Source organism: Triticum urartu, chromosome 2A (genome assembly GCF_056163025.1).
Source record: "Triticum urartu cultivar PI428250 chromosome 2A, HENAU_Tu73, whole genome shotgun sequence".
In the NCBI taxonomy this organism is placed as follows: Eukaryota; Viridiplantae; Streptophyta; class Magnoliopsida; order Poales; family Poaceae; genus Triticum; species Triticum urartu.
In genome coordinates, this window is record NC_141874.1 from 740,225,580 (window position 1) to 740,247,632 (window position 22,053).

Sequence of the window (22,053 nt, forward strand, 5' to 3'; positions counted from 1 at the left end):
TCAGCTAAAAATTGGATGGCTAAGACTAGTGTCCTCAGGAAAAACCCCGAAAGGATGGAGTATTAACAAAGAACCAGCCTTCAAGAAGAAGAAGAAAGCACTCCTTATGGAGTTTGGTATCCTTGATGTCCTATCTGAGTCTCAACAACTTCATGTTGCTGATTTTGATAGGATGAAGGATATTAAGAAGGAACTAGATGAGATTTGGAAAAAAAAAGAGGAAACTGCCCTCTAGTAGAGGTCCAGGGACAGAAAAATTCTAGAAGGAGATACAAACAATGCCTACTTCCAAGCCCTTGCTAATCGTAGGCACAGGAAGAACCACCTCACTGAGCTGAATAGACCTAATGGGGTTGTTACTTCTACTAATGATATGCTTGAGGTAGCTACTTCTTTTTATAAAGATTTGTTTGCATTTGAACCTAAACCTGATATCCACTTGGATGCTGATTTTTGGTCCATTGATGAAATGGTTAGTGATGAAGAGAGAGAACTTTTAGAGAAACCTTTTTCCGAAAAGGAAATTAAATAGGCTATTATGAGCTCTTATGCTAGTGGTGCTCCTGGCCCTGATGGCCTATCCTTCTTATTTTATCAAACCTTTTGGGAGCTGATTAAAAATGATTTTATGTGGATGGTAAGAGATTTTGAGAGTGGCATCTTAGATATGTATAAACTGAACTATGCCATTATTACCCTCATACCTAAAGTGCCTCAAGCTAGCGACATGAAGAATTTCAGGCCTATTAGCATGAGCAATTGTGCTGTCAAGATCTTTTCTAAAGCAATGACTACTAGGGTTTCCCCTCGTTGTGACAAGTTAATTTCTTCTAATCAGACTGCCTTTATTAAAGGGAGATTTATACTGGAGAGTGTGGTTATGGCCCATGAGGTTATTTATGAGATTCATAGGTCTGCTTCTAGTGGTTTGATTCTTAAGATTGACTATGAGAAAGCCTATGATAGAGTTAGTTGGAATTTCTTGGAAGAAATGCTTCTTTCTAGAGGTTTTGGTAGTAAATGGGTTGGTTGGGTTCTATCTACTATTAATCAAGGGACCTTTCATGTCAGAATTAATGGTGCTAATGGCCCCCACTTTGTTGGGGGAAAAGGCTTGAAACAAGGTGATCCTCACTCACCCTTGTTGTTTAACTTGGTAGCTGATGTATTTTCAAAGATGCCACATGAAGCTGTCAATAGAGGTTTAATTTGTGGGCTCCTACCTCATGCCATTCCTGGTGGGGTTGTCAGTATGCAATATGCTGATGATACTATCCTCTTCCTTGACAACTCTTTAGAATATACCAAAAATTTGAAATGGATCCTAACTTGTTTTGAGAAATTTTCTGGTTTGAAGATTAACTTTCATAAGAGTGATATGCATACTATTAATGTCTCTGAACAGTTATCTAAAATTTTGCTCAAGTCTTCTGTTGCCAGTTTGGGGATTTTCCCTTTAAATACCTGGGAGTTCCTCTGCATTTTAAAAAGCTTAGAAGAGAAGATCTTCAACCCATTATAGATAGAATCATCAAGAATATAGCTGGGTGGCTGGGGAGATATCTCTCCTACAGGGGCAAACTGATCCTTCTTACTACATGCATTGCCAGCATCCATGCCTACTAGATGTATATTGTGAAATTTCCCAAGTGGGCCATTGATATGATTACTCAAATGCCCAACTTCTTCTGGGGTAATATGGGGGAAAACCATAAGTACCATCTTGCTAATTGGGGGTTGATCTCTAGAAAGAAAGAATTTGGTGGTTTGGGGGTTCCCAACCTTAGGGATTTTAACATGGCCCTTTTGGCCTCTTGGGGAAAAAGATTTTATGATGGTAGAAAGAGTGATTGGAAGAAGATATTGGCTTTCAAATATAATACTAATAACCCCAAATTCTTTAATACTAGGACTGCTTTGGGTTCTCCCTTCCTGAAAAGCATATCTTGGGCCCTTGCAGCGGCAAAAAACTTCTACAGCTGGATCCCTCAGAATGGCAAGAGTATTGCCTTCTGGCATGACATTTGGATTGGGGATTGTTCTTTAAAAATTGCATTTGGAACCTGTTTGACATCTATCAACAGCAAGAGGCTACTCGTGCACATGTCTGGGTTGGAGGTGAACTCCAACTTACCTTTAGGAGATGTGTTGATGAGGGGGTTATGGCTAGATGGGTTGATCTCAGCAATACAATTAGTCAGGTTGTTTTGTCTGATATCCCAGACCAGCCTATTTGGATGTTATAATCTTCCAGCCAATATTCAGTCAAGTCTTTTTACAAACTGATCAACTTTAGGGGGATCCCCTTTGAGATTAAAGATGTTATATGGAAAATTAAAGTTCCCCCCAACATTCACATATTCATGTGGTTGATATACTATAACAAGAGCTTGACCACAGATAATTTAGCTAAACACAGACATGTAGAAGACAAGACTTGTGTCTTTTGTGATGAACCGGAGATGATAGAACATCTTTTCTTTGACTGTATTGTAGCTAGGCAAATGTGGGAGTTTGTGGCTGAATGCTTTAACATTTCTGCACCTTACTCTTTTGTCTCGCTTCCTTCCTTTTAGAAGAGGAGAAAACATTGTGAAGCTATGAACATCACTACTTCTGCTACCTTGTGGAGCTTGTGGCGTTTGCGAATTGACTTTGTTTTCCAGGGTGAAGATGGCGAAGTATACGCTATGCTTTGGATCTGTTGGGAGCAATGATCAGGCGGTGGAAAATCCTATGTTCATAGGCTCAGGGTGCGCTTCTTCTCCGGTGTTTAAGGCTCTTGGACCTCCGAAGAGGGGAGTTGCTTAGGATCGCCTAGAGTCAATGAGCACCTGGGCGCACGGGGGGTTTACATATGTTGGATGCCTACCCTTATCTTTGATCTGTTGTGATATCCCATATGTATCCTCGAGCCCTGTATCCCCCTGGAACTACCTTATGCTTAAAACTGTTGTAATAGGGTAGCCTAAGAACCCTAGATGTTTCTCTCTGTGGCAGCCACACTTCGATTGTCGTTGAGCGCTGTTAATTGTCCGATGTTGTGGTTTTTCCTTGGCTTTAATAAAAGTTGGGGCGGGGGGGGGGTACCCCTTTCGTTTGGAAAAAAAATTATGATTGAATATCAGTACTTGTGGAGGACCATTATGAAATGTTTTTATCCTTGATGACCCACAAGTATAGGGGATCAATTGTAGCTCTTGTCGATAAGTAAGAGTGTCGAACCCAACGAGGAGCAGAAGGAAATGACAAGTGGTTTTCAGCAAGGTAATGTCTGCAAGTGTTGAAATTGTAAGTAGCAGAATAGTTTGATAGCAAGATAATTTGTAACGAGCAAGTAACGATAGTAGTAACAAAAGTGCAGAAAGGTAGCACAATCCTTTTGAGGCAAAGGACAAGCCAAAACGATCTTTTATGATAAGCAAAGCGTTCTTGGTACACGAGAATTTCATCTAGTCACTTTCATCATGTTGGCTTAATTCGTATTCGGTACTTTGATAATTTGATATGTGGGTGGACCGGTGCTTAGGTGGTGTTTTTACTTGAACAAACCTCCTACGTATGATTAACCATCCCGCAAGCATCCGCAACTACGAGAAAAGTATTAAAAATAAATTTCAACCATAGCATTAAACTTTTGGATTCAATCAGTCCCTTACGGAATAGCGCATAAACTGGGGTTTAAACTTCTGTCACTCTCGCAACCCATCATCTAATTGCTACTCCAAAATGCATTCCCTTAGGCTCAAATATGGTGAAGTGTCATGTAGTCAACGTTCACATGACACCACTTTGTAGCATGTTATGATCTGAATGGATCTGAATGAGTCATCATGGGAGTAATGCTACACACACGGGATTTTACAGGGTGGTTTGCATTTGATTGGCTGAGATTTATAATTAAGTGAGGCGGGCCCACTGGTAAAAATCAAGGGGGCCAATTAGAGGAAGGAACGCACAGGTCTCCGTGAAAGTCCATGCAAGAGATACAACACAAAGAAATACTACAGAGAAAATTGACGTTGTCCATGCAAGAGATTTCACGTACTCTACAAAGTTGTACTAAAGTTGTGTCAATAATTTGGATCGGAGGGTGTACATACAATTCAAGAAACGGTCGATTTTTTCAAGAAAGAAATGCATAATTGCTCTATTCTGTCTGAATAAGAAGTGTCAAGTTACACATGGGTTTTCGTACATGGGTTAAACTTACCCCATGCGACGCTTTCAGCGGGATCACGAACTCACGATGAGATCCAACAAGAGAAGTACGAAGTCGCGAGTCTGATGGACTGTGGAGGCGTCAAGAGCTGTATGGAGGCTCCCTGTGCACAGGCATGGGCCTCTGTTCACCACTTATGTAGACACATGCTTCGTTTGGAATGGCCTGGCACGAAGGGACGATTCATCAACCACTGTTTGCTCGTACTCCCCATGTGCCCAAATGCATCAACCGTACGCCGATCGTCCAATCGTCTTGATTGATGCACACGCCGAGGCTTAACATGTTACCAGTAGAACAGAAGCAGGAGGAATACACAGAAGAAGACCAGGAATCAATGCCACTGCAGTGCCACTCACCAACAGCGATGATACCGTAGCACGTACACCAGTATAGTGACAGTAGACAGTGAGAGCTCAGTAGCTCACGACGCATCCATGGCGTGAACAGTTCGTCTTCTTGCTTAAGGCTGTGCGTATGCACGTCGCACGTGCACGCGCGAGTGAGCCGGCCCGGGCGGGCATGCCTGGCTGACTACAGGGTGGGGAGAACTGGCGGAGATGGACGGATGGATCTCGCAGCTAGCCACCACGCAGGTGCAGGTCCCCGCCCGGCGCCGGCCGGACCACGGCAGCAGTGGCAGTGGTGCCACCCCCACGCGCGTGCGCGCGCGCACGGCAGGGGCAGGCCGGCCGGCCGGTACAGGAGCAAGTGACACGGCCCTGGCCGCCACTACAGCGCCCCGCCCCTTTGTTGACCTGACCCGGCGGGGACTGTTGTCCTCCGCCGGCCAGCGGCCACGCGCGCGCGTGCAGAAAACTTGACGCGCACAGCGATCACGCGCACGTAGTGCTACCATGTATGTACGCTGGAGATTCATTGGCGAGTGGAGCGGAGCGGGGAGACACATGCACGGCCGGGCGCACGCACGCGTACGACCGTCGCCACGCTCGCCGGCCGGCGCGGGCTCCCGGTAGTCCGGTCCCTATTATTTTACTACTGCTGCCTTGTATCGATGGCGCGGGTGGCGGGGCCGGAGGGCTGAGGCGGGGGCGTGGGCGGGGCCGGGCGCACGGCGGTCGTCGGCAGGGCAGGGGCAGGGCGACGGACATGGGCAGGGGAAACTGATCCAGTCGAGCGGCTGAGGCGAGCCCGGCAGGCTTTGGGGCAGCGCGCGGGGCCGGGGCCGTGGAAAAGCCAAAGCCGGCGCTGTTCCCCCGCAGCGGTGGTGGCGCCCGTCGCGGCCCGATCGGCGATCGCGATCCATCGATCCGACTCATGCCTGCCTGGGTGGACGCCGTCCATGGCCTCTCACCTGGTGGACCGCGTGTCCCTCCACCCCAACGTACGAAACGAAACCACTCGACGGACGGATCGTTCGACCGTGCGCAACTTGCAACAGCCACTTGCCGGAGCCGTACATCAGCGATGCCGTCCTCGTCGGCGTACGGCCGGTGCGCCGTGAGTGCTCGTGCATGCGTGCATGCATGCAGGCAGGCCAGTGAAAACATGAGCTGTTTTATTCCACTGTAAGCCACATCGATCGACGGCTCGATGCAGAGCCAGCTTTCACACAAGGAAACAACAACTACTTATTGGGCGCTCTAGAGGCAGCCGGGAGGTAATTTCCCATCAGCGTGAGGTGAGGTGATCTATCTCGACGTCGATGGGGCCATGGACCACTGGTGGAGTATCTGTACGAGCTGTCTACGCGTTGCTAGACCGAGAGCATTTCCAAGCCGACGTAACCCGGCCGTGGCTGCCCGGTCTACGCGACAGCAACCGTGGACGCCGAGCATACAGGGGACACGGCCAAGACACGCTAGTACTACCACCACCTGCTGGCTAAGCTAGCGTGCTTGTGATGGTGATCAGTAGTGGTGCAGCTCAAGTCATGTGGCTACCATGATATATACCTGTCCAATAAAATAACAGATGAACTCTCACTTGCGCGCGAAAGTTAACCCTTTTTCAGATTCTTTTTGTCACAAAGTATAGAGCACAGTAGTACAGTAGTGGATAATAATTTAGAGTAAATAAATAAACAAGGCGATGGAGAGCGTACGGGCTGCTCAGCTCGACCTGGCCGTTTCTGGGTGCACCTGAGGTGCTAAGCGGTAGCGGTAACTTACTACTAGCGGACGATTCTCACTGTCACACTGTGCCCTCGCACTTTCCAGGACGGGCGGGCGCTTCTTTTTGAAAACACCCGGACAAGTCCTTGCACAGGACGATAGGCCAAGTACAAGAGCTGCCTTAAATAACATAAAAAAACTGAAAGTATTCCCGCCATGTACACCACCATTGACTACTACGGAGCGAGCGTGTGTACAGACACTCAGACAGGCCGGCAAGTGTACGCGCTCGCGCGAGATGCAGTCGTTAAATAAACTGGCCGCCGCATTGATAGCATCATTAACGAGCTAGGGCCGGTCAAAAGCCGTGGCAGCGGTACGGATGGCACGGCCACCTCTCGTTTTCTGGACTCATCATGACCCCTCCCCTGTCTCCCATTGGCGACCACCAGAATTAAGGCCCTGATAAGCCAGGATCTGCTTTATCATTCACCCCCAGCGCAAGCCTGCGTTTTCGCAACCCACAGAAGAAAAAAAGAGAGAGCTTGTGTGCGCACCATGCATGAGCCCCACCTGTCATGCCGCGCTTTTTAAGGTATATATGAGTATTTCCTTTACAAAGTTGAAAGTTACGGCACAGGGTTATCATAGGTGGTAGCGGCACTGTTGGCAGATGCCGGAAGTTGCAGCCAAAGCAACGGTCGAATCCGCATAAAGCAATCTCACTCGCGAGCTCAGCCCACTGTTGTGAACCGTAGACCCAATAATAATCGTAGCTAGTAGGTAGGGAGGCTAAGCTTCTGCCGTCCAACTTGAGTGCACGGTAGTAGATTACGCCGTAAACTTTTGAGGGTATTTTCCACGGTGGAGTACGGTCGATCCTCCTGCCCGTACTAGTACCTTCCACGGCCTAGCAGTAGTAGGCAGCGGCGGTAGTTTTCCGCAGCGTGCTTGGTCGCAGTAAAAAGGTGAAAGACGCGGGGAATATACCTGCGCCTCCGCCACTGGCACGTCGCGTCGAGAGCACGTACGTACGTACGGGTCCGATCGACCGGGTTTGCCATGTCACTCTCTTTCCTCCGAGTCGCGTCACCTTTTATTTTCTTTTCCTCTCTTTCTCTCTCTCTCCCAGTCGACTCGACAGAAGCGCGCTCGTGCCGGCACGGACGAGATACTATTTGTTTATTATTACTAAGTACATTTCATTTTTATTATTTCTCTTGGGTGGTCACGTCACGGTACGAGCGGCATGTCGCGCGCAGCGGCAGTGGCAGTGCACTGATGAGTGGACGTGTCATGATCGCCTCCGTACCCCGTACCCATCCTCTCTTTTTTTTCTTTTCTTTTTCTTTAATGCGCCGTGCCGTCACGTAATTAACGGCCGGCCGGCCGCCTGCCGGGCTTAGCACTCTACGAGGTACTCGTGACCTCCGAGATTAAAGCAATATACAGTAGTAGTATGTTCGGAAGATGCCATCCATCCATCATCGGTTTTTTGTGGTCTTGGCCGCCGAGGATGCCGCCATCATGCAAGAATTCCACCCTTTGCCGGACAAAAAAACGTCGAAATTCCGCCGGCTTATCGTGTTAGGCCAACTCCATCGCGTGACCCATTTTTACCCCAAATCGTCCGTTTGTGTCCATTTGGAGTAAAACGGACAAACCGAACGACCTAACGCATGGGAGCATATTGTCGTTTCGTCCGGTCCGTGTCCGCTTTTGCCTCATTTCTAGACCAAAGTTGCTCTCGGTTTGGGGCCAAAGCGGACAGAAAGCGGACGTCTTCGCGTCCTCGTCGTCCGTCTGTGTCCGCCCTCGACCCCACCTGTCAGTCTCTCTTTTTCTCCAGTACAACAGCAGCAGCACCGGCCCCCCTCCAGTTCACACCCATGGCTCTGCCAAGCCCGTCGGGCAGCCATGGCGCGGGCGCGGCCGCGGGCAGCCTTGGCGCTGGCGCGCGGGCGCGGCGACGGGCGGCGTGCGCGGGCGCGGCGGGGGCGAGGGGCGCGGCCGCGGGCAGCCATGGCACGGGCGCGCGGCGACGTGCGGCATGCGCGGGCGCGGCGGGGGCGAGAGGCGCGGCGGCACGGGCGGCCTGGCGCGAGCGCGGGGCGCGGCGGCGAGCTTGGGCGGACGAGGCGGCCTCGGCAACGAGTTCGCTTTGCCTTCTACGTGTTTGAAGAAATGACGAGGATGGACAGCTGGTGAAATGGGGTAAAAATGGGGTAGCAACGCTGCGTGAAGCGAGTTTGTCCGGCCTCTGTCCGGCGTTTTCTCTCCTTATTTCTACACCATGCGGACAAAATCCGAAAAAAATGGGATGAATTTTAGGGTCGTGCGGTGGAGTTGGCCTTAGTCGCGCGGCAGGCAGCTCGACAGGGGATGGGGCGCTTTATCGCGGCGACGACGAGTCGTGTTGGCAAAACTATACTGGCAGAGAGAGGAGAGTACGCATGCACAGTGCTGGGAGAAAGGCATCGCATGATGGACGGGCGGATGGATGGATGGATGCCCCGCCCGTCCCCCCACCACCACCACCTTAGAACAGTGCATGGCATACGTGCGTGCACCAGGCGTCACGTACACGGGGAGGAGAATCGCTCGCTGCTCATCTCGATCGACGGACGGAATCTATTCCGGCGAAAACCGAACGAGAGAAGAAGATTTTTGAAAAACGGCACGCAGTCCTGTTTGGTTCGGCTGTGGATTTTTAAAAACAGCTGTGAAAAACATGCTGTGAGAAAACAACTGTGGAAAATTTGATGTGAAAAAAATGTAGGTCATTTGGCAAACCAGCTGATACAGCTTTTTCAGATTTTGGCCCGCAGCGGAATCAGATTTTAGAAAACATGTCCTGGGCTGCTTCCGCTTTTGGTTTAGATTTTGGCAACGGATTTCTGAAATCGGATTCTGCTGAGTTCGCTCTTTGGTTCAGATTCTGCTGCGCGGCAGTGAAATCCGTCGATAAAAGCTGAACCAAACAGGCCAAACGCGTCCGAGCAGCAGCGGTGGGCTGTGGGCTGCGCGTGACCCGTGTGTGACTGCGGGTTTCACAGGCGGCCTGGCCCACGGCGCAGAGAAACCATGCGAGTAGTGGCAGTGAGTGAGAGAGTGGGCGGTGGCATGGTCTCGTCTATCCTGAGCAGGCATTACGGGCGGGGTTACGGGCGCCCGACAGCGGCTTACATGAGCCCATAAAATACGGCTTTTTCGAAAACCCGCTTTCCGACTTTCCTCTCTCCTCTCGCCTCGCTTTACTCAAAACTACTCTCTTCTCTTCTCTCTCTCCTCTGCACTGTGCACACGCGCACTCCCACTCGCACTCGCACTTGCGCCTCGCTCCCAGTCGAGTCTCGTCCCGCTTAAATGCCCCGGACCTAATCATTCCCCCCCTCCCCCCCCCCCCCTCTCTCTCTCCTCCCCCACCCTCCTCCTGGCCGGCCACCATGGCGATCTCCGAGCTCGGATGAGATGAGGTAGGCGCCGCGCGTATCCGTCCCATATTTGATGCTGCCCCCTCCCTTTTTATCCGTGTGTTTCGAGGTGGCGGGCGTCTGACGCGGCGGCTTTGGTTGCAGAATGCGGCGGATTTGAGGATGGGGTTCCGCCGGGCGGATTTGTGAGAGGGGTGCTTGGTTTTTTGGTCCTGGTGTTGCGGGTGCGGGGGAGATGAGCTCCTCGTCGGGGGCCAGCCTCGGCGGCCAGCCGCCGCCCGCCGCGCCGCCGGAGGAAGGTCAGTGGGTGGCTAGGTCTTTGTGTTCGCTCGGTTGTTTATTGCCTGCTTGCTGCTTGCTCCACGCGTGCGTGCGTGCGTGCGTGCCTGGCCTTTCTTCTTCCCTTGGTTTGTTTATTAAGCTTGCTGTGCGTGCGTGCGGGCGCAGAGAAGAAGAACCTCAACTCGGAGCTGTGGCACGCCTGCGCCGGCCCGCTCGTCTGCCTCCCCACCCTCGGCACGCGCGTCGTCTACTTCCCGCAGGGCCACAGCGAGCAGGTCAGCTCCCACGTCTCTCTTTCCCTCGGCTGTTTCGTTCCTAACCTCCATGCGTGCAAGCTGGTTGATGTATTGCCTGCGTCTTGTTTCCTAATGCGCGTGTGTGCTTCATGGTGAAGGTGGCGGCGTCGACGAACAAGGAGGTGGAGGGGCACATCCCCAACTACCCAAACCTGCCGCCGCAGCTCATCTGCCAGCTGCACGATGTCACAATGCATGCACGTCCTTTTCCTGCCTGCGATTTCTCAGATGCGGCGATCCTACTGTCTATTTTGATGCTGCTGGTGCTGAGTTTGGTGACAATCTGTGCAGGCTGATGTGGAGACCGATGAAGTGTACGCGCAGATGACGCTGCAGCCGCTGAACCCAGTAAGCCAGCCGCTGATGTGTATTTCATGATTGTAGTAGTTGAAAAGATGTGATGCCGATGGAGCTTGATGTTTTCTCATCTGTGTTGCTGCAGCAAGAGCAAAACGACGCCTACCTGCCGGCGGAGATGGGGATCATGAGCAAGCAGCCGACCAACTACTTCTGCAAGACGCTGACGGCCAGCGACACCAGCACGCACGGCGGCTTCTCCGTGCCCCGCCGTGCCGCCGAGCGCGTCTTCCCCCCTCTGGTGTGATGAGTGTGTTAGCTCTGGCCAGCGTTCCTTTCCTTTTGCACCGTGGCTTTTGGGTCTGCTGTTGCCAATAACAGGTGGTATAGTGTGGTTTGTAGGATTTCACGCAGCAGCCTCCTGCTCAGGAGCTAATTGCGCGGGATATTCATGACGTCGAGTGGAAGTTCAGACACATCTTCCGAGGCAAGTTCTAAAAATCTCCAGGGCATATATTCTTAGCTCACCGTGAAGTCTGCTGGTCTTAAATGAAGTTTCTTAATTAGTTTAGTTTGGCTTTGAACTGCCATGGTACAGTTTGACTTTCTTATCACTCATCATTGATCAAATCATGTCCTTTTAAACATTTCCAAGAGTGCCTGTGCCAACAGAAAATATCAGCTGTTCGTGCACAATGTGATTTGGGCATCTCTTTTATGGGGGGAAGCAGTCAGTACATGAAGTTCTCTTTAATGGGCTTGCAAAAGAAGAAATTCTTGGGAGTAATTACTCGGATCGTACTACACTGGAACCTGAGTGCAGTACTGGATTGAATATAAGTAACAATTGACAAGGATATTTCGTCAGATGTTTTCTGAAGTACTTATGGGAGTCAGGCACTAACCAAATTGCATATGGAGCACTCTAGTCTCTGAACTGGTGTTCACTCCTTCTAACCTGTACAAATGTACTATGTGTTTTTTTACCCCTTATGTCTTGGGCTCGTATTTCCCACGAGTATTTTTTTTGTGTGGATTCTTCAGTGCAGAATATACTCTATATTTTAACTAAAATGCACTTCATTTTGTATCAACATGACTAACAAAGGTTGCCATCACACACATATTAATTGAACAACACTGAAAAGCTGTTTTATAGTACTATTTGTTAACATCGCATATTATTACCCTTTTATATTAATAATATGCTTATTTTTCACAGGCCAGCCCAAACGACACTTGCTAACTACTGGCTGGAGTGTGTTCGTTAGCGCCAAAAGACTAGTTGCTGGAGACTCAGTGCTCTTCATATGGTTTGTTTACTCTTTATTCTTGTGCTTGTGGGAAAAATTGGACTTGGTAAACAAGTAGAACTTACTGTTTGTTTTATGATTTAGGAACGAGAAAAACCAGCTTTGGCTAGGAATCAGGCGTGCCAACCGGACACAGACTGTGATGCCTTCCTCTGTTCTTTCGAGTGACAGCATGCACATAGGGCTCCTTGCAGCTGCGGCTCATGCTGCTTCTACAAACAGCCGCTTCACAATTTTCTACAATCCGAGGTAATTTGGATTGTTTCATTAACATGTGGTGATGCTACATTTCCTTTTTGTGGCCAAGTCTTACAAAGAAGAATGTTTGTAGGGCATGTCCATCAGAATTTGTCATACCACTCTCAAAGTACATCAAGGCTGTTTTTCACACCCGGATATCAGTCGGCATGCGGTTCAGGATGCTCTTTGAGACCGAGGAATCTAGTGTTCGCAGGTGAAGTAGCAAAATCACAAACTCAATCTTGCTTCTAGATTGTGCTCTTTATCCTTGTTGCTCTCTTGGTTGTTTGGTACCATGAAATGTTTGCAGTATGTAATGGCAATGACTAAAGTTACCTCTCTCTTTTTTGCTGAAGGAAACTGACGAGATATTAAATGAAATACAGGTATATGGGGACGATAACAGAAGTGAGTGATGCCGATCCAGTGCGTTGGGCTAGTTCCTACTGGAGATCAGTTAAGGTAAGAGTTCTCTTTTCCACTTAATGATTTTGTTCTGGAGCGCTGCCTGGTTGGTTCCCACTTATCTGCTTTATTTCGTTGCCAGCTGCATTTTGTATTTGCAGTTTTTTTTTCTTTTTTTTTGTGCCTTCGATAGTATTTCATTTATTCTCTCTTTAATACAGTATACCATTCTCTTTCATAACAGAAATTTTGCATCCGTGTTATATCTTCAGATGCTATTGTTTGATCAGAACAAAATTAGTTATATTTAATCATTGTGTTTTGTGCTTCTTCAAACTGCTTGGAAGTACGAGGATTCACTAAAAAGTATCTTTGATGCTGTAAATGTAGGTTGGTTGGGATGAATCAACTGCTGGGGAAAGGCCGCCTAGAGTTTCTTTATGGGAGATTGAACCATTGACAACCTTTCCTATGTATCCGTCTTTGTTTCCGCTGAGGGTTAAACATCCCTGGTATTCTGGTGTAGCAGGCCTTCAAGGTACTATTTAGTCATTGTTCTCTATATTGAGTCTGGCATATCTGATTTTGGAGCTACATCATTGTGTGTTTGCTATGTGCGGGGCACCTAGAATCTAGAGCTCTTTTTGTACATGTAGATGGCATTCAAATCACTACACTTGCTACATTATAACAAGAATAACATAAGTCAATGATAACATGGGATCAAGATTACCTTCATTATTAACCTTTGGTTCGATGCTAAGTAGTGGAGTAACTGGAACTGTGTATCTGTAAGACTGGAGCCTTATGAGCCTGTAGTGTATGCCATCTTTTGTGTGAACCCCACCTGGTGTCAAAGCATGAGATTTGAAGTTGGAACTTGGAAGCATGTTGATTTATCCACTGGGAACGAATGTTATTAGTGAGGTGATCTAATAATTTGTTTATCCATCTTGATATATGCAGAAACTGAAGTGTGTATTCCGCTATCCTTTATTATTAGTAGTGCAAGTAAGATTAGTGTACGTGAGATCTGGATTTATTCTAAGCAAAGTCAGCCCTTTAAGCGCCAAGGTGATGAATGATATTCACCAGAGTCTCCATGCGTGCTACATACTCCCTCCGTTTCTAAATATAAGTCTTTTTAGAGATTCCAAAATGAATGACATACTGATGTGTATAGACATATTTTAGAATTTAGATTCACCCATTTTGCTCCGTATGTAGTCCGCATTGGAATCTCTAAAAAGACTTATATTTAGGAAAGGAGGGAGTAGATTGCTACACATTTTAGATTTTCTTTTGCATGTTCCCTTCCCCGGACCCTGCGCAAGCGGGAGCTACGTGCACTGGGCTGCCCTCTATGTTCTTGTCATTGGAAATTACATTAATCGGCTTACTTCTGTTTTTCTTTCTAGCCTTTCTTATTCACATATTCCTTTATTAATTATTGTATTTCACTTAAGATGACAGCAATGCTTTGATGTGGCTGAGAGGAGTTGCTGGAGATGGAGGTTATCAGTCTATGAACTTTCAGTCACCTGGTATTGGCTCCTGGGGACAACAGAGGCTCCATCCTTCTTTGATGAGTACCGACCATGATCAGTACCAAGCAGTAGTTGCTGCTGCTGCCGCCGCCTCCCAGTCTGGTGGTTACATGAAACAACAATTCCTAAACCTTCAGCAGCCTATGCAGTCACCTCAAGAACACTGTAACCTCAACCCGCTGTTGCAGCAACAGATCTTGCAGCAAGCAAGCCAACAGCAAACTGTTAGTGCTGATAGTCAGAATATTCAGACAATGCTGAACTCAAGTGCTATCCAGCACCAACTTCAACAGCTCCAGCAACTGCAGCAGGTGCACCAGGTGCAGCAGGCGCAGCAGGCCCACATTGATCAGAAGCAGAAGATTCAATCAGATCAAACATATCATGTTCCTACTAGTGCGTCTCTCCCAAGTCCAACGTCGCTACCAAGCCATCTGCGTGAAAAATTTGGCTTCTCTGATCCTAATGCTAATTCGTCAAGCTTCACCACTTCTAGCAGCAGCGACAACATGCTGGAATCGAACTTCCTTCAGGGGAATTCGAAAGCTGTGAACTTGTCTAGATTCAATCAGCCAGTAGCTAGCGATCAGCAGCAGCAGCAACAACAGCAACAGCAACAGCAGGCTTGGAAGCAAAAGTTTATGGGTTCACAATCACTGTCTTTTGGGGGCTCGGGTTTGCTTAACTCACCCACAAGTAAAGACGGTTCTCTTGAGAGCAAAATTGGTTCTGATGTGCAACATCAGTCCCTTTTTAGTCCTCAAGTTGATTCTTCCTCCCTACTGTACAACATGGTGCCTAACATGACTTCAAATGTTGCGGATAATAACATGTCTACGATTCCTTCTGGGTCAACATATCTGCAAAGTCCCATGTATGGTTGTTTGGACGACTCTTCTGGTATTTTTCAGAATACAGGAGAGAATGACCCAACAAGCAGAACATTCGTGAAGGTAGTTGTAGTATGTTGTATCTTTTTACATCAAGTATAAATCCTTTCTTATGGAATCGTTATATTTTGCAGGTTTATAAGTCAGGATCAGTGGGGAGGTCCTTGGACATCACCCGGTTCTCCAATTATGCTGAACTTCGTGAAGAACTGGGTCAGATGTACGGCATCAGGGGTCAGTTGGATGACCCCGATAGATCAGGCTGGCAGCTTGTATTCGTCGACAGGGAGAATGATGTGCTTCTCCTTGGAGACGACCCTTGGGAGTAAGAAACCATTTCTTAGAATGTTGATTTCCTTTATGAGTTTTCTGAAGTGTTACTTATATCCACGTTATAAATTCAGGTTGCTACAATGTATGATACATTTTTGTGTTTTTCACTTTCTCTTAGGTGATAATTTTTTACATCACATAGTTTTATGTTTCTCTTATGTGTGCTAAATTTTTGGATCACATAGTATAGGAGATGGCATTTAGTTGCCACAAAGTAGTATGTTTCTCTATATACTTAATTGTGATGGCTTCGTGTTGCTAAACTTGGTTTTCTGATACCTGCAGTTCATAGCTTATCAAGACACGTTCTAGATTAAATGTGTATGCCTTCTGCATCTACTAGCAATAATGAATATGCATAGTACCCGGTGCCTAATTGACATGGTCTGAGGACACATATTATTTTAAGACTGCGGAGTGTGTACAATTCCTAATTGATATTGTCTGAGGACAGATGTTATTTTAAGTTACATTCTAGGTTAAATGTTTATGCCTTCTGCATCTACTAGCAATAATGAGTATGCAGAGTACCCAGTGCCTAATTGACATGGTCTGAGGACACAAGTTATTTTAAGACTGCAGAGTGTGTACAATTCCATTTGTGCTTTATTCTGAACCACATCATCTCCATGTCAATTGTGCAGGTCATTTGTGAATAGTGTATGGTACATCAAGATACTTTCACCAGAGGATGTGCACAAGTTGGGCAAGCAAGGAAATGATCCACGTTACCTTTCCTAAGTGCAAGATCATTGTGCTGTTTCTGGTAATTAATATTGCTCCTTTGTTTACTTACTGTACATAGTAATTATTGGATTTCATCATGAGCTCTGTTAAGAAATTCAGATCATTATGTTAATGTATCTATGGTATTTATATTTGTAATGGCATGAAAGAATTGGCTTATAGAGCATTCTGGTCTGGAACCCCTTTTGTGTAGCTATAGAAAGAATTAAATTTCCCCATTACAGAAAGAAATAAGAATTAAATGGGGGGTGGGGGTGGGGGGAGGGGGGCTCATGATCTCTAACCTATAACAGAATTGATATTAATAGAGATTCATGGGTGAAGTAGGTTTCCCCATTATTTTTTAGGGTAAGAATAGGTGTTTGCTCTCAGACTTGATCCCCTGAAAAGAAAACTTTGAAAACAAATAAAGCCACCGTGAAGTGTAGTATTTAGATTTTTGTTGGACTTTGAGATTTGTCAAGACAGTCGTTTTGGTAGCTGGACAGACAATAAAACACAAATATCCAGGAATTATGTCTGGCTACGGTAGACCTAAATCTTCTCATACAATTGATGCTTTCAGAGTTAAATAATGGCATAATGCACATGCATCAAAAAGTGAACTGTAATCGATATCTTTGTTTGTTCTGAGCAGTGGACTTTCATGGAGAAAATTCAGATTTTGTTGGCATCTCTGTGCGTAGTACTCCCTCCGTCCGGAAATACTTGTCCTACAAATGGATAAAATGGATGTATCTATAACTAAAATAAGTCTAGATACAACCATTTCGAGGACAAGTATTTCCGGACCGAGGGAGTACATCTTTAGAAAATTCAGACCCCCAAGTAAAATTGAGTAGCTTGGCTGGCACAATCTTGTCATGCATTTTGCTACTGTTTTTAGACGTCGGTTGCTTCTACATTTTTTATCCAGTCAGCACAGCAACTCATTGCCTGCTATCAGAACTTGCTGAATTCTTGTCTTATCAGGTACACCCTCCGATCGTTGTGGTTTTAGTTCAAAACTAAAACCACGATGCTTATTTTGGATCGACTGGAGTACTATTTTGGATGTTCATCTCTGTCCACTAACATCTTGACTTGGGCTACATTTGCAGGGTCCAGCGAGGATTCGACAGCACATGGTAGCACCCTTGCTCACGGCGGCACAACATCCCCGGAACCTCCGATCGTCTCATCTTCGTACCTGTCTCTTGCGTGTGCTCCGTGCACGTCTCGAGAGCTCCCCGTCCGTTACCTATCTCCGTCCGGTGCAGGCCACCGACGGCATGAACTGATATTTCTGTAGGTTCCTCTTGGGAATCTGTATCGGTTTAACTTTTACCCTAGATGGTTTGTACCTCGCGCGGTGCGGCAGCCAGTCTGTTTGCGCGCCGCATCAAATCTTTCAAGACTATGCTTAGTTGGTACTCTGTCGGTCGTATTCTATCTATGTATTCGAGACTCCCAGGCACGCTTTCCTTGAAGAACTGCAATAATTTGAATGCAGGAGGATTATTTCGAGTCGTTTTGATGAATTCCTGTCGTTATTTATTTGCTGCTGCTGCATCCTAGATTTCGCGGGTTTTCATCTCAAGGCTCTGATTCAGTTGGAGCTTTTCATCTGAAGCTTTTCTGCTGAATTGCTACGCCGGATTGCACGACTGGTAGGGATGCTGATGCACGGTTGGAATTGCTGAAGAATGTGGCTATGTTTGGTTTGTGCCCTAATTTACCCTACCAAATTCTTGGCAGCTCATGATGCTTTGGCTTCACTTGGTTACCAAAATTTTAGTTGCTTATGGCAACTCTTCTCACGTTCCTTTCAAAAAATTTGCCAAACTTTTATATATGGCCAACAAAAGGATCAATGAATCCTAGTGAATGGTTGCCAAAAATTGGTAGGGCATGAACCAGACATACCGATGCCTAGAGCCTGCTTGGAATGAACGACTGGGACAGGGGGCGTGGAAGGATGGATGAGCGTAACAGGCCAAGTCGGGGAAATACCGTAACCGTGAACAGCGCTGCTTTGGCCTTGGCGCCGGCGACGAGCCGACGACCGGCCGCGGTTGCGGCTGGGGCGAGTGCGGTCAAGGCAAATGTAGCAGCCTGGGGACGGCGGACAGGGAGGTGGCGCGGAGAAGGATCGGAAAATCTGAAAGGGATCAGCTGTGTCGGTGCCGGCCAACCAAACTTGTTGCGGTTTCGGTTTTGTGGCTCGTGTTTGTTAAAGCTGCCGGCGTGAGCGATTGGAACTTCGGAAATCTGAACACCACCCCCCCCCCCCCCCCCTTTTCGTTTTTTATATCGGTACAGACAGAAGCGCTCATATACACACATATATACTCATCCCTATAAACGCATACACGCACACCCTACCCCGATGAGCACCTACGAGAGACTGAGCCGGCATATCATCTTCAACTGTACCCCAATCACAGGCCTCAGGTCTGGCCTGCACCCCAATCACAGGCGCCTTCAACTGTAATAACAGAATCATTGGACAGCACAGATCAAAACCAGCAACCCTGGGAATCACCAACCATGCCTGGACCAAACCTGCGACAATCACAAACAACCATGACGACGGGGTCAATACCGGCGCAAACACCAAATCAATCTGCGAAGGAAACAGGGGCGGAGCTAGATCCAACCATTCTCCATTAAATAATATGTAAACACCATGGTTAGATTGCTAATCACTGGATCAAATTGCATGTCCTGATTCAAAGGCTTTGCCCAGGCTCATCGAAGGGCATCCTCACCTCTTCCAGAGGTCACGCTGGCCCTTGGCAGGGATTGAGAGCTAGAGCTGGTCCATCAGCACGCACTGCACTGGAACTACCCCACCTCCCTCCACACCCGTCAGCTGCCGCCGGGTCCGCCGGGCCGACGAGCGGCACCGAGGCGAGCCGCTCGACGTGGGCCGAGAGCAGCAGCCTCCGTGCGCTCCAATACATCTCCGATAGCTTCACTATGCCCCATCCCCGCTGGCCCCGTCGGAGAAATCCATCGCCTTGGCGGTCGAGAAAGAAGAATCATCTTTCTCTAGGTTGTTTCGGTGATGACAGGCAGTTTCTTTTACTTTTTTGCTGTCGTGCGTGATTGCAGGGGTTGCCCGCGTGGGGCGTGGAGTTTGTTACTATCCTCTAAGGTGGAGGTGGAGTATGGTGAGTCAACCTAAATTACTAAGTGCACACAAAGAATAAATTATTACTCCTAAATTAAGTTTAACTGTTAGATTAAGTTTAGCGAGTCTAATCCCGTGGTGATAATGAGTTCGTGTCCATTTGTGGGGTGCGTTTAGAGAAAATTAAGTTTGCTTTTTTATAAGTAGTATAGATTCACATCTCACACTTTGATCCATAGTTAGCGTACATGTGCAATGCATGTGTAGTTCTTATAAGAAGAAAATACATCTTCATCCTAGTTAATAGGTAAAAATAAGCACAAAAAAACAGTTCTAGGAATGCACTACTAATGTGCTCAAATGACCGTCTAAAACATGAGGCTCCTGGTCTCAGGACTATATATTTTGCTTATCTCAGTTCATAATTAACATGTAACCTAAGAGTTAGGAAGGGAAGAACTGAAAAGATGTGGTCGGTTCATAGTCCATACAAATAAAACAAAGCAACTACAGGTTCTCACAACTCTTCTCCACTACGAAAATCAAATCATACACCTGATCTTGTTGCCCTATTTCTGCAGAATGCTGATTAGACAAATAAAAGTGAGAAAACACGCAAATAAGTGCATATAGTAATCACAGTACAGGAAAATAAGATTCCACACTATCAAACCTTAGGTGTGGGAATAGCTTGAATGCATAGTATAAACATCAAGTGTACGATCTCAGCAGGAGTACCTTCACTCCAAGACCTTGTCCCAGGTGACAGTGAGGCCGACTGATTCGCCTTTTTGAAGGGATTAATGAGAGGCAAATCACTCTTTTTCAACAGGACAAGGTTCGTAGTTGGAAACGGTACCACTACAAGATTCTGAGAGGATACATGGCTAGGGACACGCCCCTCGCACTCCAATATCTGTCTCTGTATAGCATTGTTCAGCGTAGAGACGCATATGTGGCTTCGGTATTCCAGTCTACTCCGCTCAATATTCACTTTAGGAGGACGCTAGTGGGAAACTGTTGGGAAGTCTGGCTCAATCTTGTGAGACGTTTGATGGATGTTCAGCTGTCTCAACAGCTCGATCGGTTATGCTGGAAGCTAACCAAAAATGGAGAGTTTTCAGTCAAATCCATGTACTTGGATGTAATCAACTCTAGCGTCATTCCTCGTTCAAAACATGTTTGGAAAGCCAAAGTACCTTTGAAAATCAAAGTATTTATGTGGTTTGTGCATAAACAAGTTATTTTAACTAAGGATAATTTGGCAAAACACAATTGGACAGGATCTACGAGATGTAGGTTTTCCAACCAACATGAGTCTATCAAACACCTTTTTCTGGATTGCCCTCTGGCAAAAATACTGTGGCGGTCGGTTCACATAGCTTTCAACATCACTCCTCCGATCTCTATCAACACGTTATTTGGGACGTGGCTAGATGGGATAGATTTCGCAACAGTGAGACACATTCGTGTAGGAGTATGTGCTTATTATGGGCTGTTTGGAACTGCAGAAATGATTTGGTCTTTAACACAGCAACACATATTCATTTTTTGCAGGTTATTTTCCGAGGCACTGCGTTGATCCGTATGTGGTCGTTGATGAAGCTATGTACCTAGGGTAGGGTCATGGATCTGTCCAAGATACCCTCCCCAAGGACATCTCTAAAACAAACAGAATCATTCGAAGAAAAATCATCATCCACTCGACCATGAAGCTATGTTCCACTCGACAACCTTGAAGACACTCGACCGTATGGACAATCACTCGACTACCAGAAAATCTAGAGCCACTCCACTCTGCAACGGTCGGGAATTAAGTCATAGCTTTAATGGTCATTATGTATCTTTATTGCAGGCGTTACCAGTAACGTCCCCATCTTTATGTACCTTAAACCTTTTGTAATTGAGGGCGGGAGGAGTCTGGCGAACTCTATATAAGCCACCCCCTCCTGTGGGACAAGGGTTCACACCCTCTGTAACACACACGCATATAATCCAGTCGACCGCCTCCGGGCTCCGAGACGTAGGGCTGTTACTTCCTCCGAGAAGGGCCTGAACTCGTAAAACTCGCGTGCACAACTCCTCCATAGTTAGGATCTTGCCTCTACATCCCTACCCTCCCCATTCTACTATCAGACTTAGAACCACGACAGTTGTTACTCACTCTGACGGAGGCCAGGGAGCGTTTGGTTACTGGATCTATCCGATGGGAGATGGTAGCTCGGGATATTTTCAATCGGTTTGGATGACGGTCATGTAATAGGATAGGCATTTAGTTCCTATCGTTTTTGCCAGCCGGTTGTGGCTTCTCTTTTACTTTTAGCTCTTCGTGAGACTTTTTTTTGTTCCGTGTTTGAGACAGGAACACTTGCGTAAGACCATTTGCTTATTAATAATCATGGCCCTATGCATCCTTTTGATGCAGAGACCGGGGTGAACCCCCCCTTTTTTTAAAAAATGATCTCAGCAGGAGAAACTAAAACTCCACTGAAAATCTAAGAGTCTCAAGTACAAAAAGAATAGTACATACCATCCTTGTCGTTATCAGATAGTAGAATGAATATCTGCTTCAAAACCCTCACACTGCAGATGGTAGAAGACCTGCACCTGTGATTCCTAAACAATCAGTTATAGTAAACCTACTCTACTCGAGCATAGTATCTAGAACTCTAACGAACAAACAAAATTACAAAAAATATGCACTGTTGGAATATTACGTGAGGCTGAGCAACTACGCGAATATTTTAAGGATTCCAGTGTCATTGTGAACAATCAACGAATTGACATAATAAAGTGTTAGCAATGTAAATTGATACAATGGGGGTCTTTTTGATATTGGTCTGGCGAAGCGCAGAGC

The 22,053-nt window shown here is 47.0% G+C and overlaps 1 protein-coding gene across 1 annotated transcript; it reads left to right on the forward strand.

Moving 5' to 3' along the window:
* The first annotated feature begins 9,623 nt into the window (after positions 1-9,623).
* Positions 9,624-17,601, forward strand: LOC125540249 (auxin response factor 12). The gene is made up of 16 exons (XM_048703831.2): positions 9,624-9,773; positions 9,876-10,030; positions 10,179-10,288; positions 10,408-10,506; positions 10,601-10,657; positions 10,752-10,907; positions 11,009-11,093; positions 11,829-11,919; positions 12,004-12,168; positions 12,251-12,373; positions 12,546-12,621; positions 12,955-13,102; positions 14,031-15,064; positions 15,136-15,326; positions 15,979-16,100; positions 17,182-17,601. The coding sequence occupies exons 2-15, from the start codon at positions 9,967-9,969 to the stop codon at positions 16,073-16,075; spliced, it is 2,496 nt and encodes an 831-aa protein (XP_048559788.1). The 5' UTR covers positions 9,624-9,773; positions 9,876-9,966; the 3' UTR covers positions 16,076-16,100; positions 17,182-17,601.
* Positions 17,602-22,053: the final 4,452 nt, after the last annotated feature.

What these genes read in the sequence shown, in the direction of transcription:
- LOC125540249 (XM_048703831.2), top strand. Translation starts at nt 9,967, where the DNA reads ATGAGCTCCTCGTCGGGGGCCAGCCTCGGCGGCCAGCCGCCGCCCGCC. An exon ending in CGCCGCGCCGCCGGAGGAAG is followed by an intron (nt 10,031 to 10,178) that starts GTCAGTGGGTGG and finishes GTGCGGGCGCAG; the next exon opens with AGAAGAAGAACCTCAACTCG. An exon ending in CGCTGCAGCCGCTGAACCCA is followed by an intron (nt 10,658 to 10,751) that starts GTAAGCCAGCCG and finishes GTGTTGCTGCAG; the next exon opens with CAAGAGCAAAACGACGCCTA.